General features: G+C 36.5%; 2 protein-coding genes across 4 annotated transcripts; one reads left to right on the forward strand and one right to left on the reverse strand.

The window, feature by feature from the left end:
- The first annotated feature begins 3,427 nt into the window (after positions 1-3,427).
- spc25 (SPC25 component of NDC80 kinetochore complex) lies at positions 3,428-5,461 on the forward strand. 2 transcript variants are annotated; one of them, XM_035535060.2, is made up of 7 exons: positions 3,428-3,517; positions 3,711-3,903; positions 3,985-4,050; positions 4,166-4,312; positions 4,431-4,535; positions 4,658-4,756; positions 5,131-5,461. In XM_035535060.2, the coding sequence occupies exons 2-7, from the start codon at positions 3,747-3,749 to the stop codon at positions 5,265-5,267; spliced, it is 711 nt and encodes a 236-aa protein (XP_035390953.1). In that variant the 5' UTR covers positions 3,428-3,517; positions 3,711-3,746; the 3' UTR covers positions 5,268-5,461. The 2 variants fall into 2 exon arrangements, with proteins under 2 accessions (XP_035390953.1, XP_026866009.2); XM_027010208.3 differs by having other exon boundaries at positions 3,741-3,903.
- Positions 5,462-6,302: 841 nt separating this feature from the next.
- On the reverse strand, positions 6,303-13,072 carry nostrin (nitric oxide synthase trafficking). Of its 2 annotated transcripts, XM_027010207.3 has the most exons (16): positions 12,868-13,072; positions 12,631-12,716; positions 11,945-12,028; positions 11,737-11,799; positions 11,564-11,645; positions 11,340-11,402; positions 9,788-9,886; positions 9,556-9,681; positions 9,306-9,404; positions 8,735-8,860; positions 8,354-8,462; positions 8,043-8,131; positions 7,734-7,859; positions 7,319-7,568; positions 7,037-7,120; positions 6,303-6,949 (listed from the first exon to the last, which is right to left on the reverse strand). In XM_027010207.3, exons 1-16 carry the CDS (start codon positions 12,892-12,894, stop codon positions 6,813-6,815), a joined length of 1,650 nt encoding a protein of 549 aa, XP_026866008.1. In that variant the 5' UTR covers positions 12,895-13,072; the 3' UTR covers positions 6,303-6,812. The 2 variants fall into 2 exon arrangements, with proteins under 2 accessions (XP_026866008.1, XP_081569727.1); XM_081713601.1 differs by lacking the exon at positions 8,735-8,860.
- Between the last annotated feature and the right edge of the window lie 57 nt (positions 13,073-13,129).

Raw genomic sequence — 13,129 nt, forward strand, 5'->3', positions numbered from 1 at the left:
GCTGGACTGCCCTAATTTGAAAAATATTTTAAAACCTCTCCACTTTACTCTCTGCTGTTAGTGCAGCCCAGGCATTAACACATTATTAGCTACCTATGCTATATTTATTGTGTAGATTCAGTCGCAAACTCCACGTTTCTGATGAGTTGCTTTCCTGCTGTGTTTAACTTAATCATTGATGCTGTTGACATTTTTCAGCATATAAGATCTATCACTTGACCCACATCTATCTTCCCAGCTTCATAACTTTTCTAGTTTAATTTTTGTTAATATTTATTTTGTACAATATGGAAGTCGATTTCTGCCACGTAAAATAAATATTTTTCCCCATTATTAAGGCAATGGATAATACAGAGGCAATGGATATATTCATTGACAACTACTTCAGACGTGGATTCACAAATTGTGAAATGTTATTGCTTTTAGAGGAATCACACAGTATCAGAATAAGCATCTGGACCCTAGACCCTAATAGGAAACTGAAAAACAATTAACTTTGGTGGAGACAAAATACAGATATAGCTGAAGTGCTTTCCTTCATGGACCAACAGCTACAAATGTCTACAAATAATAAGATAGTATTTTAAAATAAGGACTTAATATCACAACATATTGACTTGCTATCTCAAAAAAAAAGAGTTTCTCAAAATTATGCCTTAGTGTCTCAAATTAATTAAATATCTTAAAATAATGACTTAGTACCTCAGAATAATGACTTGCGATCCCAAAATGAGATACGCTTCCCTGGTATCACCATTTGAAGTTGCTTGTAGCATGGGCATAAATTTAGACAACCAGTTGTCCTCCTCAATTCATGTTTCAAATCTGACCTGGTCTTGCAGATTTCTCCTTTGTAAAATACAAAGGATTTGACCCTTTCTCTGACAGGAAGATACGCAGGTGCTTCTGCAGTCTCTTGTCATCTCATAGCTAGACTACTGCAACTCGCTACTTGCTGGTCTTCCTCTAAAGGACATCAGACCTCTATTACTTATCCAGAATGCAGCAGTACGACTAATCTTCAATCTTTTTTAGTTCACACGTTACTCCACTGCTGCGTTCTCTTCATTGGCTTTCAGCAGCTGCTCGCATTTAAAAACTTGATGATCAGCTACAAAGCCAAAGATGGACCAGATCCACACATTAAGACAATGGTCAAAGCCTGATTCATACCTCAAGTACTTCGGGCCTCAAGTATGTCTCAGCTTGAAACAAGATACTTCAAGTCTCATGGAAAACAAGCATCAAGACTGTTCTCTGTCCTGGCTCCCAGATGGTGGAATGAACTCTCATTGGCTGTCTGGACAGTAGAGTCCCTTGCAGTCTTCACACTTAGATTAAAGACTTATCTATTTGTAGAATATTTAGAATGATCACTATATTGTTTGTTACTGGACTTTTATATCATTGTCTGATATAGAGCTTACACTTGTTTCGCACTTCTAGGTATCAGCATTGATCATCAGCATTCTAGTTCAATAGAATCTTGAACGCTAACTTACTGTACTGACTAGAATACATTCTGTGAGTAAATGACAAAGCACTTCTGTAAATCATTCTGGATAAGAACGCCAGCTAAATGCCGTATATATAAATGTTAAAATGATTAAATGGTGTGGGAGTAACTTTATTAGAATGTGTATAATGCATGTAATTGAAATACGTTTGATTACCTTGTTATTTTTGGATTACCCAGAGCAATACATAGTGTTCTGTTAATCCAGATCATATATGTAGAACTAGTGACCACAATTAAATTCTGTAAATCCAACAGATTTATTTTGTGAAGGTGTGGGTAGAGATGGAGGGTGTGGGATAATGGGGCCTGCACCTGATGTAGGAAGGGGAGCAAAATTGGAATGGCTCATTGAATCCCATGTTTTCTGACCTAGGCAGACTATAAAAAACTGCATGGGCACTCCAGATTCCAAATGTATGTGCAAAAGAACTAAAAAGTCTTTTTTTTTTTTCATAATATGTCTGCTTTAATTATAATTTGCATGCCTAACAGGAGTTCACATATATTTTATTATTTTCTGCATTGACAAGTTTTGCATGCCTGCATTTGTCCAATGTAGCTACAAAACCGTGTTAAAAGGGTAACAGTGCAAGATCTGATTTACCATCCTTTGTGTGCTATTCTTCATCATAATGAATTATGCTGCGATTCAAAACAAGTGATTAAGACTTTCTGTATTTTCCCCATCATAACAGGGTTGACAAAAAAAATAGGACAAATTTATAATGATACCTTATGGCAAAATAAACAGTGACTTGTGAAACAAAGCTCTTGGGATTTTTAGTGTAGGCTAATACAGAAAGGTATTTAACCCAATTCGTGCTGAATTTATTCAGTACTTCTTTGAAATACAGTAGTAATAGTAATACTTTTGCAAAGGAACGCAAAAACAAACAATAATACAATATACAGTATGAGGTCAAAGGCTGGAAAAGAAATAGTGATTTACCTTGTATTCACATGAATAAAAATGTACATGTACAAAATATACATAATATGTGCACATTTACACTGAGACACAAATTTTATTTATTTTTTTTATTAATGACAGAATTCACAACAGTATGTATGGAAATATGTTAAAATATAGCAATAAGTGGCTATCATTTCACTGCGAGTTATACTGTGTATGACTATGTATGTGACAAATAAACCAAACTTGAAACTCATCTGGGTCTAATGAGCCCATAAAGGTAAATACAAAACACTGATTCCAATAGCAGCACTGTATTTCATAAGTTTAACGTGGTTATTAAATCATACCAATATGCAAAATAAATATAGATACAAATAAACATAAATCTAATGTTTATACTTTCCCACAAACGATAATCATAAATTTATTATATATAATAATCCTATTTCTAACCACTGGATGGCGGTAGCGTCTAGAAGCTGGGGTATAGGATTTGGTCAGAGTCGGGGAGAATGCTCAAGCATATGTATGTGTGACGTGTAAAATATAATGGTGTGATTATTTTAGACTGGCAGTAAATCAAAGAATAAATCAATGTTCAGAGTAATATATCTTAACAGTTTAGTACAAGCAATAAAAGGGGTAAAAAAAAAATGTCAAAATTCTAGATATTTCTAAAGTATTTTTCTTGGTTATGGGACATTGCTGGTGTTTTCTACTTTATTACTTTGCTAAACCCACGATTTACAAGTACTGTGTTAAAAAGATCGAAGTTGCTTATACCGGAAAGACTATCACAGGAAAGATACGTTTTGAATGAAATATGGGACGTCGGATGATACAATTTCGTACAATTGTACGGACAAAATAACTTTAATATATATTGACAGCAAACATCTATGTCTTGCTCACATTACTGATGTGCAATATTATTTATTTTATTTTGGTTAAATGTTTTGTGACGTATTTTAAACGCAATTTCCGGAATCGCCGTCATTTTGAGCGCCCCTTTTGAATTTGACAACAACACAGCTGGCGAGGCGGCTAATATCGATTTATTCGTGTTGACCGAATTTGAACAGGTAGTTACGATACTTTTCGTGTTGGTTCTGTACACGGTGTGTATTTCTTGTCGGACATCGTTAACTATAGTCTGTACCAGGAGCCAGCTGTACAGTCTTTGTACAGTCTAGCCTAGTTAGCCTGCTAGCTAGTCCGAGTAAAGAGTAGCTACCTGGCTAATGCTAATGTGACGTTTACCTTTCTCTTCTTTAGTCTTTAGTATTTACTTTTTATTCTGATAAGGTCGGTATGGCGACCATCAGGGATCCTGACGTCGGGGAGACGTTCAACAGCAAACTGGAGGAAATAAGGAGCAAACTGCTAACGCAGGCAATGGGAGAAGTGATGAACGATGCGACAGCAGAGTTCTCCCAGGCCCACAGGCACTACATGACATCCATTCTTGGTGAGAGAAAGATTAAAAGAACATAGAAACAGCCATTTTATTTTGAAGAGCCGCGACAATTCAACTTGTTTTGTTCTGTAGATACATGTTCGAAAAAGTGTAGAGAAGATGAAACTATGTTTCAAACTATACAGACATATATGGAAGGTAAGTGCTCCGTTTTTCATGGGATTTTTAACATTTGGAAACCATTAGCTAGCTAAATATCTAAGTAAGATGCACTGTAATAAATGTTTGAAGATCTTGTATAATTTTTTAAAAGATATAAAACACAAGAGGGCTGCCATTAAGGAAAAGCTTGCAGAAGTCCCTGAAATTGTGGAAGACATTGGGGACAAGGAAAACAGTAAAGAAAACCTAATTAAGAAGATTGAGAAACTTAAGATGGAACAAGTTAAGGAAAGAGAACGTACGTCAACTACTGCTTTTACAGAACAAATGCCCATAACGTCATTAGACATAATTTGCCTAATATTTTAGTTTACATCATTTTTTAATTTCGCTGTTTCTTACTTTTTCAACAAAAGTTATTGATTCGCAGAACAAAGCGAACAAGGCCAGGTTAAAGAACTTGAACAAAATTAAAGAGATCTTTCAAGAACGGTTAAGTCTTGAGATCAGAAAAATACAGGGTACGTGTTCAAATTTCTTTATTCTTATAGTGTAGATTACATTTTGTTTGCTTGTTTAGCATTTTTCTTAAATATTAATGTTAACTTTCAAAACAATTGTGTTCATGTATGTTTGTGCAAAGGTGAGAAACTGCAGTTCATCTTCAGAAACATCAACCACAAAAATCCAGAAAGTGCATACACCTTCCTTTTAAGGATAAGCGAGGATGGGGTGTACCAAAGTAAGTCAGTACAACTCCTGTAATAAAACCCTTAGTGCACAAAACGGGGACTTTATTCGCATTTGATGAAAATTGATCCTACTGTTATGCCCTCTGAGGATTTTATAGCTGAGAGCATTTCTACATAACCGGTTATGTGATTAGTAAAGCCATTTGCAATAAAACTAGTTAATTTTTTACAGAAAAATCATAAAACTGGAATTGTAATAAAATGTTAACTATAAAAATTCATTCTTGTAATATGTAGTCATTCTAACAAAATGGTGTATTTTCTTTATGGTCTTAAATGGTCAGAAAGCGTTTCTGCCCAGCCTCCACTATTATAAAGATCACTGTCAGTAAAACATGTTTAATCATGTAATTTGCCCTTCCAGTGATCTCCTGTGATCCTCCACTGGAACAAGCGGTTCACCTGGAGCGGAAACTGCAGGAGACCAACAACTTCTCTGCCTTTCTTGCTAATGTCAGGAAAGAGTTTGTGGCACTACATAATGCAACAAAGACTGCCTGACTTCACATTTATCTAGATATTGATGGTGAACAGAATCCATCAGTACAGTTATGGTCACAATTTTAAATTTAATTGTATCCAGTCATCAGTAACCAGTACCTATTGTGATTAACAGTGTGGTATTTCAAATTGTTTGTTTTATACTGTCATTTCTGTGTGGACTCTTGTACATAATAAAATGCAAGTAATTGTTAGTTCATGTTTTGTTATATTCAGTCTATATTTGTAAAGTAGATCTGAATAGCAGAAAAAAGGAGGCATTGTATTGCTATCTGTTCATTTCTTGAAAGCAATTTCCCCATGACTTTATTCTATTTTATTCAGCATAAACATTGTAAATACATTTTAAACAAATATTAACACTTATTTCATTTAACAGTGCATTTCTGAAATTCATTTCAAATTGTTTTTGTTCTTTTTTTAAAGGCCCTGCATAGTATTTTTCCTGATTACTCAAAATGTTACATTAACAAGAAGTACATGATTATCTTCGTATTTCTGCTTCAGTTCAACATTTTATTGGACACTGGAGAGTGCATAAAAATAACCTCAAATTATTATTTTTTTGTATACTGCCCCTAACGTCTATCTAGGAGTAACACCTTATTTTGCGTTATCTTTAACGTCATAGTCATGATTAACTATAGCGAATCATAAGTTACCTTATATTGCATATTTATGAACTGTGAAACGAACTGATCCTCCCACATTAACTCCGCATAGGTCTACCCGAGTAACAGATGGCAGGTGCGTACAAATGCTGTTTTTCAATTCGTTTGAAATTTGGGCTCAGTACAGCTCCTGATTTGGCGGCCGATTAAAGTTTAAAGCACCGGCTTCCCGACACTTACTGGAGACAATGTGGATGAGAATTAAAAATAGACTTACCAATTTAACATTCATTGTTATGGTTTTCATTTGACACTTCAATAATGTAGTTAGCAAGCAAAGAGAATATAAGCGTCACTGCAGGATAATGTTTGCTAGTTTTATGTATTATAGCTCGACTACAAAGTTATTTTTATAACATTGTGTTATACGACTCCCTGGCATTTTTCTTTTTTTTTACATCGACGCCGTGTATAGTTAAAACCTGTTAGCTAGACCTGGTTAACCAGCCGAATATAAGATAGCTCGTTAGCTAACATTAGCGAATAGCTTTGATGTAAACATGATCAATGTGTGATTTTTTATTATTTTTTTAATATGCACAGATGAAATGGAACCGGAATATATAACATTCTTTGCAGAAATATTTATTTTTACAGATTAGAAAAAAAGCCAACTGTGCAGGGGCTTTAAAAGAGTTCTAGTCCTAATATCAACTTCTTTTATGTTAGTAATTCATTTTCCTAATAATGCCCAGTCATGCCATATTATTTTGTTATTATTTTGTTATGGACGCCTTTAAAAAATACATAAATGAAGCCAAAATAACGTTTTTACAGTACCTTTATGGTCTTACCTGTGATTCATTAGAATATCTTACACCAAAAAGCAAAATGATCTCTTCTAAAGCGAGTCAATAAACATCCTTTACATGATTTAAGCATCAGAAGACTTTGCTGCATTTAGGACTGGCAGCTCTTCAACATATGTAGAAGGAAAGTGGCCTCTCCTTCCCTTCAGTTCTCCATACCACCATCCATTGTTATCCTTTTGCAGTATGTTGAGTAGATCTCCTTTCAAAAAAAAGATGCTAATTCAATTTGGTGGTGTAAATGTCATCTGCTGAATATGGCTAGGTTGTGTAGGACATGAAAACGTACCTTCTTTAATGTGTAACTCATCAGCTCTCTCTGATGAAAAGTCATACAACGCCTTGCATTTGCCTACACTGCAATACTTGACATCTGATTGAGGCAGATTAACATGGTAGTATTTTAATTACATACTGTATTAAAATTGCAGTCATAGCAAATTGCCAGTCATTACTTACAGTTACAATTACAGTTTAACTTCATTAGGTTAAACACTTATCAGTTACTGAATAATATTTGCAATGGTAGTTCAAATAATTGTCAATTAACCAATAGAAACAGGCCCTTCACCTTCACTGGGATCCTCGTCAGCAGAATGAAAAGCTCCGTTTAGCTCAGATTTATGCTGCTGTTCTGGGTGGTGGCTCACTTCTGCTGGTCCACTGCTGAAGTGTGCAGAAGGACCAGGGTCCGCATGGGGGGCCTCGTTTTTACCGGGACCCTTATAAATGATAGATGTTCTCAAAGATTGCCGTGATACAAGTGGTGTTTTTTTCAACTTAATGGGCCGTGACAGTCTGACTATACTGTGCTCACAATCCTGAAATGACCAAAAAAGGAAAGATCAAAAAGCAGCCTTAAATTAATAAAGCATATATAATAGTACCTATAACAGTATATGTAAGAGAGAACTGGAGAATGCTGTGGATAACCAATATCTGCAGCATTATCCAGTTTTCTCTTTCATCTTTGTAATGGAGCATACCTTATCTTTGACTTTTGTGATGCTGTCACAGAATCGATGTGAAGGTTTTGGTTTTCCCTCTAAATCCATCAAGATTCGGTTCAGTTTGTAGTGCGTGGCCTCCAGAAGGTCTAGTTTTAAAGTGGACTAAAGACAGCCACAAACCCAGTGATGATTGACATGTGAGATTCAAAAATAGGTTTTTACACACACACACACACACACACACACACACACACACACACTCACACACACACACACACACACACACACACACACACACACACACACACACACACACACACACACACTCACACACACACACAGTACCTCGTCAAGCAGCTGCTCAGTTTCCTCCAGGTTTTTTTTACTTGGGTATGACGTACTTTTAGAGTATATCATCGCCATTTTCTCTAGCCCTAAGATATAATGGTGAAACACAGTCTTATTCAAGATTAAACAAATTTTCAATTTGCAAAGTGCTTACAGCGCCTTAAAGGAATACCTAAATGTAGTTAGGAAATGAGACGAAATGTAATGAGAAACAGTGTGATGTCAAGATTCTTATTTGAAGTTAGGTTTACATCTTTAATTTATAAGTAAGACTCCAAATAAAGAGACTTATTAATATGGAATAAGACCTTCTTTGTCTTTTTTTGTTTTAGTGATGCATTCCTGCAGGCGCTCCAGTTTAACCTTTAACGCCTCGCTCCTTCTTTCTCTTCCCATTACTGTCTTCCCATCCTCCTCCTGTAACGCACACACACAAGCCTCATCAATGATCAAACTGACATTTCATCATTATTGCAAATACATATGGATGACATTCAGTTCAGAAGTATCTTTCTCTGCAATTTCATTTGTATGAGGAAAATCAATGATCAATTTGATCTATTTGAATATTCAAATGACATGCTGCACATTAATTGAATGTTGAATGTTGCTATTTCAACACACAATTACTCATTATTTCATTTGTAAGTAGAATAACAGTAGACCATATGTGAAGCACAGATTCTCACAAAATAATCAGCCATGAGGAATTCAGCCTTGTTATTATCTGCCGTAACACAGGTGTCTTGCACCAAAGTCTGGATGTCCTTCTCCACATCCACTCTCCTGATGGCCTGCTCAATCTGTTTCTGACTCTGGGGGAATATTGACACTGTTCAGCTAAATAATATATATAAAAAAAACAGGAAAACAGCCACCAGCCATTAACTTTGGTGTCTGGCTATTAAATGAGGACTGCTGCAATATACATATTGCTTTTCCCACACACATATCTACATTTACACACAGTTATGTTTTACTAATAGAGTCACTTGTAAAAATAAACTGGGCTTGTGTATCACCCAGCCTGTCAAAAGTCTGGTCACACCTACATTTTAGAGAAGACTCAAAAACAATGAAATGACATGAATATGCTGTGTCTTAGAGTTTAGATTTGTATCTTTGCATGCTCTTGGTGCTCTCTTAACCAGCTTCACGAGCAGCCAGCTGTGATGCTTTTCTATCAAATATAATAATTAACAACACTTCCACAGTTATAATGTGAAATGGGGTTTGTCTTGTGCATCTACATTGACTCACATGTGCAAGGGTTTGGTTGTAGCTGGACATGTAGAGACTGTACTTGTTCAGAGTGTTGCACAGAACCTCTATCCTTTGTTTCTCAAGCTCCTGAACAATCTGAAATTAAGTAGTTGGTCAGTCAATTACACTGCAGTAGCCATTAAAAATCTCCTGACCTTAGATACCATTCCTCATGCCATAGTTTCCTTATGATGATGTAAACCAGCGATACGAGAAGATTAATTCTTGGGCCACAGTAAATGAGAACCTGATAGCAGCTTTTGAGTGTGTTCTCCCACTTCAGTCTACTCCGATGGCCCTCCATGTTCATATTGAAATAGTCCTCATCCACTCTGGCTTGAAGCTCTGCTGATTTTGTCAATCTGTTAAGCATCTGAACAAAGGAAGGAATGCAGATACTGTAATTTTGCAAGCTTCCAACAAGAATAAGAACACACGCGTAGTAAAGATTCAGGTGACCCTGGCATGGCTCTGATCACCTTCTGCTTCTCTTTCTCTGTGCAAATGTGCTTGTTCTTTTCCACAAAGTTGAAAAGGGCCTCGTGCTCTCTGGTCAAGCCGGCCAGCTTTTTCTTCATCTGTGGAAAGGGCAGGAGTACGTTTAAGGTATCTACTGCTCAAAGCTAACTATTATTCAGGTTGAATGTCAGGTTAAATAAATAAATAAGCTGATTTAAAGCTTTTCTCCAAGATTATTTTATACTCAGTGGTCCCGTCTCGTCCCAAATGCAGTTAGTACACTGAGTATATACACTGAGTTGACAGTTTATTAGACACACAGGCTCTATAGCTGTATCTATAGGCTATCATTCCTTTTTCAGTCAGTTCTGTGTACTGGAATTTTAACTGATGTGTTAATTTGTCTTATTCTCTGAACAATTGTTCCATGTTTAAAGTGGCCTCTGTTAAGGATGGAAAAACAAGGAGTGCACACATCCACCGGAGTAGTTTCTCATCTGAGAGACAAAGGCACAAATAAACTAACAAGACCACAGGTCGTATTAATTAATTTATTGATCAGGTCTAATATATTCTGAGTAAATCTGTTACCGAGCCTTAACAAATGATTTCAAATAGAGATTTGAAACATCAACAACACTCCAACATTTAATCATGCCAACATATAAATTTGCATCACTGGATACCATTGTGCTCCCCATGGCTGTGCTCTTTATTTGAATGAATAGGTCATCCCGAAACAAAGAAATGCAACCAAATCTCTAATGCATTTAGCAGTTGGAACAAAATCAGGAGCACATTAACCAAGAAACCAAGAAAGAGTCACCATCATGAGGTTTAACTGTATATAGGCTCTCAACAGTCAAACTTATATATCATTCCATAATGAATTAGTAAATTTTAGTATGCTAAATATATTCCCAGAATCTTGCATATGTGCTCGCAGAGCAGATGCAATTGGTTTAGGAATAACATCATCATAAATATTTTCCCATTTAATGAGCCCATAGATCCTATAGGTCCCGTGGCGAAGACCTGACAAAGATCCCATCTAGAATTGAAACGTCATTTTTATATCTTAATAAAGCACAGTGTGTGAGCATAATATAGTGTACAAAGTGTTAGTAATTTATTTTTGCTCTTTCATGAATGGCCTGTTTAGAAAAGAGTAGGCAAAGTCTGTATGTCTTTGTTTCTAAAAACTAAAATCAATTTATGCTGTATTCAACTGTGCTTGTGCAATCAATATGTTTAAATGCATTTGCAGTATAAATGTATATTGAACACCTGCCCTTTGGTTAAAACCAGGTCACTCATGAAAGAGACCAATAAAGTTTGACACAGGACTACAGTCAGTCAAATGACTTCAGAGTTCAGTAGTGCCTTACGTTACATATCAATTTAATGTCTGGAGTCAAATCTGTTAATCCTGAAGCAAAGTGTGTATTATCTGCATCAAATAAAAACAACTTGCCCTGTTTGAGGTCTCGAAGGACCTGGTCTCGGATAAAAGGACAGAAAGATTAGCTTTTTTTAAAAAGGTTAAATTGTACAATGATACTACTCTCTTACCTTCAGCTGATCACTCCAATTTGTTATAAAGAGCTTCCCTGATTTTTCAATGGCATTATCCATCTGGGCTCAAAAAAGGGTTCATTCACACGGTTACTGATATCACTTGATCCAGACAGCAATATTAGTAAAACCTTAAATGCAATTTTGTTGGCATTCAATAGCCAGTATGATTTTACTATGCAACAAGAAAAAGAAAAGTAGAATAACAGGAGGCCACATACTGGTTTTTTTCTCCTGGTGTGTTCATCCAGAATTTGACGAACTTCCAGAGTGGAGTCTTGCTGAAGAGCTTGCCCCAGTATTCTGAAAATCAATGTAAATGCCTCATGCAAGCAAAACACGCTGAGCCAAGTCTTCAACAACTGGTAACTGTTTAAGCCTTTTATGGTTTTACCTGTGTGCATCCGCTGCCGAGAACATCTCATTAGAGACGAGGGACCATGCGCTGTAGGTTGAGCTTTGGAGATGGGAACACTGGCTTTTAGGAAATTGCATTACCACTGGAATCAACATAACATACTCAAACTTCCAAGCAGAGGGGGCACAATAATCTGCTGTTCTTGAAAGCCATAAGGTAAGCTGGTTGGAAAGAGAACACTCACTTGCTACCCATTGCTTTGGACATGTTGATGAGTTTTCCTGCCAGTTTCTGCAGCCCTTTGGCATAGTTGGTTTCCAGCTCGGATCTGTATTCACAGGAACAAGCTTATCGGCCTTTGCCTACCTTTCATTGCAAAACAAATAATTATAATGACTACGCAGTACAGTTTATAACCCCTGAAAGAGTGCAGGGGCAAAGTAAAGGATTGATATAGTAACTTATTCCAAGGAATTTCAGTTACAATTTTCTTCCAAGTTAAGGAAATGAAACATTATACTGACAAAGCACCGACTCACTGACATCCCCCTCAACCCCCAACCCCCCTCCCCCCCCAAGGCCCCCCTGAGTCACATGACCTTCAGCCATGCACTCTCACCACTTACAGCTGAAGACTAAAAGGTTTGGGGATATAAAACGCACAGCTGCTTCCAAGGACATTCCCTCGGTCAGACGATAGGTAAAAGAGTAACTGCAGCCATAATTAAAATTCCACCCAGACACCCTGACTTCAAAGTGTAGGACTGAGTCTTTAGGGAGAGACAATTTTCAACTGTTTTCCCACTTTCTCACCAAATGCATCAAAAGTCCTTATGTCTTATGGTTAATAACCTCAAATATCACCCTCGGGAATATTTGAAAGTAAAAGCACTTAAATAATATATCAGCAAGGCTGAAAGTGACTATTACCTTTGTTGAAATAACGTTAAAAGCTCTTTGCAGAAAAAGTCTCCATTTTTTGAGAATCTCTTCAGATCCTGGTACAGCAGGTTGTACTGCAACATTAGTGGTTAGTAACAGAGGAGACCACAATGCATTTCATATACAGAAATTGTACAAAAGCGTAATATGAAACATCGGTGAGTTAAACTGTTCTGTCTTTCACTTCAAGTGATTAGTGTGTTAAGGAAAAAGGCTGAGACTCACGGTGCAGGTGCTGAGCTGGTCCTTCATCTTCACCCTGACTGTATGTTGACTTTTCAGGCTAAACTTTGACCGTTCTCCTCCCTTAAGACATGCATGCGGAAGTGACCTGTGCAGCCTTAATACATTCAAATGACTATGACAGAAACCAATGTTTCATTTAATCATTTTCTTTCTCTTTCTTTTTCTCTCTCTCTCTCTCACACACACACACACACACACACGCTTACTTTAACAACACTATTAGAAACAGAAGAAAAAGTTC

This window comes from Electrophorus electricus, chromosome 4, assembly GCF_041902795.1.
Source record: "Electrophorus electricus isolate QZ-2024a chromosome 4, ASM4190279v1, whole genome shotgun sequence".
Taxonomy (NCBI): Eukaryota; Metazoa; Chordata; class Actinopteri; order Gymnotiformes; family Gymnotidae; genus Electrophorus; species Electrophorus electricus.

Coding starts and splice junctions, on each gene's coding strand:
- spc25 (XM_035535060.2), top strand. CDS start 3,747: ATGGCGACCATCAGGGATCCTGACGTCGGGGAGACGTTCAACAGCAAA. Junction 3,904..3,984: donor CTACATGACATCCATTCTTG/GTGAGAGAAAGA, acceptor TTTGTTCTGTAG/ATACATGTTCGAAAAAGTGT. Junction 4,536..4,657: donor TGAGATCAGAAAAATACAGG/GTACGTGTTCAA, acceptor GTTTGTGCAAAG/GTGAGAAACTGCAGTTCATC.
- nostrin (XM_027010207.3), bottom strand. CDS start 12,894: ATGAAGGACCAGCTCAGCACCTGCACC. Junction 8,861..9,305: donor ACAACCAAACCCTTGCACAT/GTGAGTCAATGT, acceptor ATATTCCCCCAG/AGTCAGAAACAGATTGAGCA. Junction 7,860..8,042: donor CTGAGCAGCTGCTTGACGAG/GTACTGTGTGTG, acceptor GGCTGTCTTTAG/TCCACTTTAAAACTAGACCT.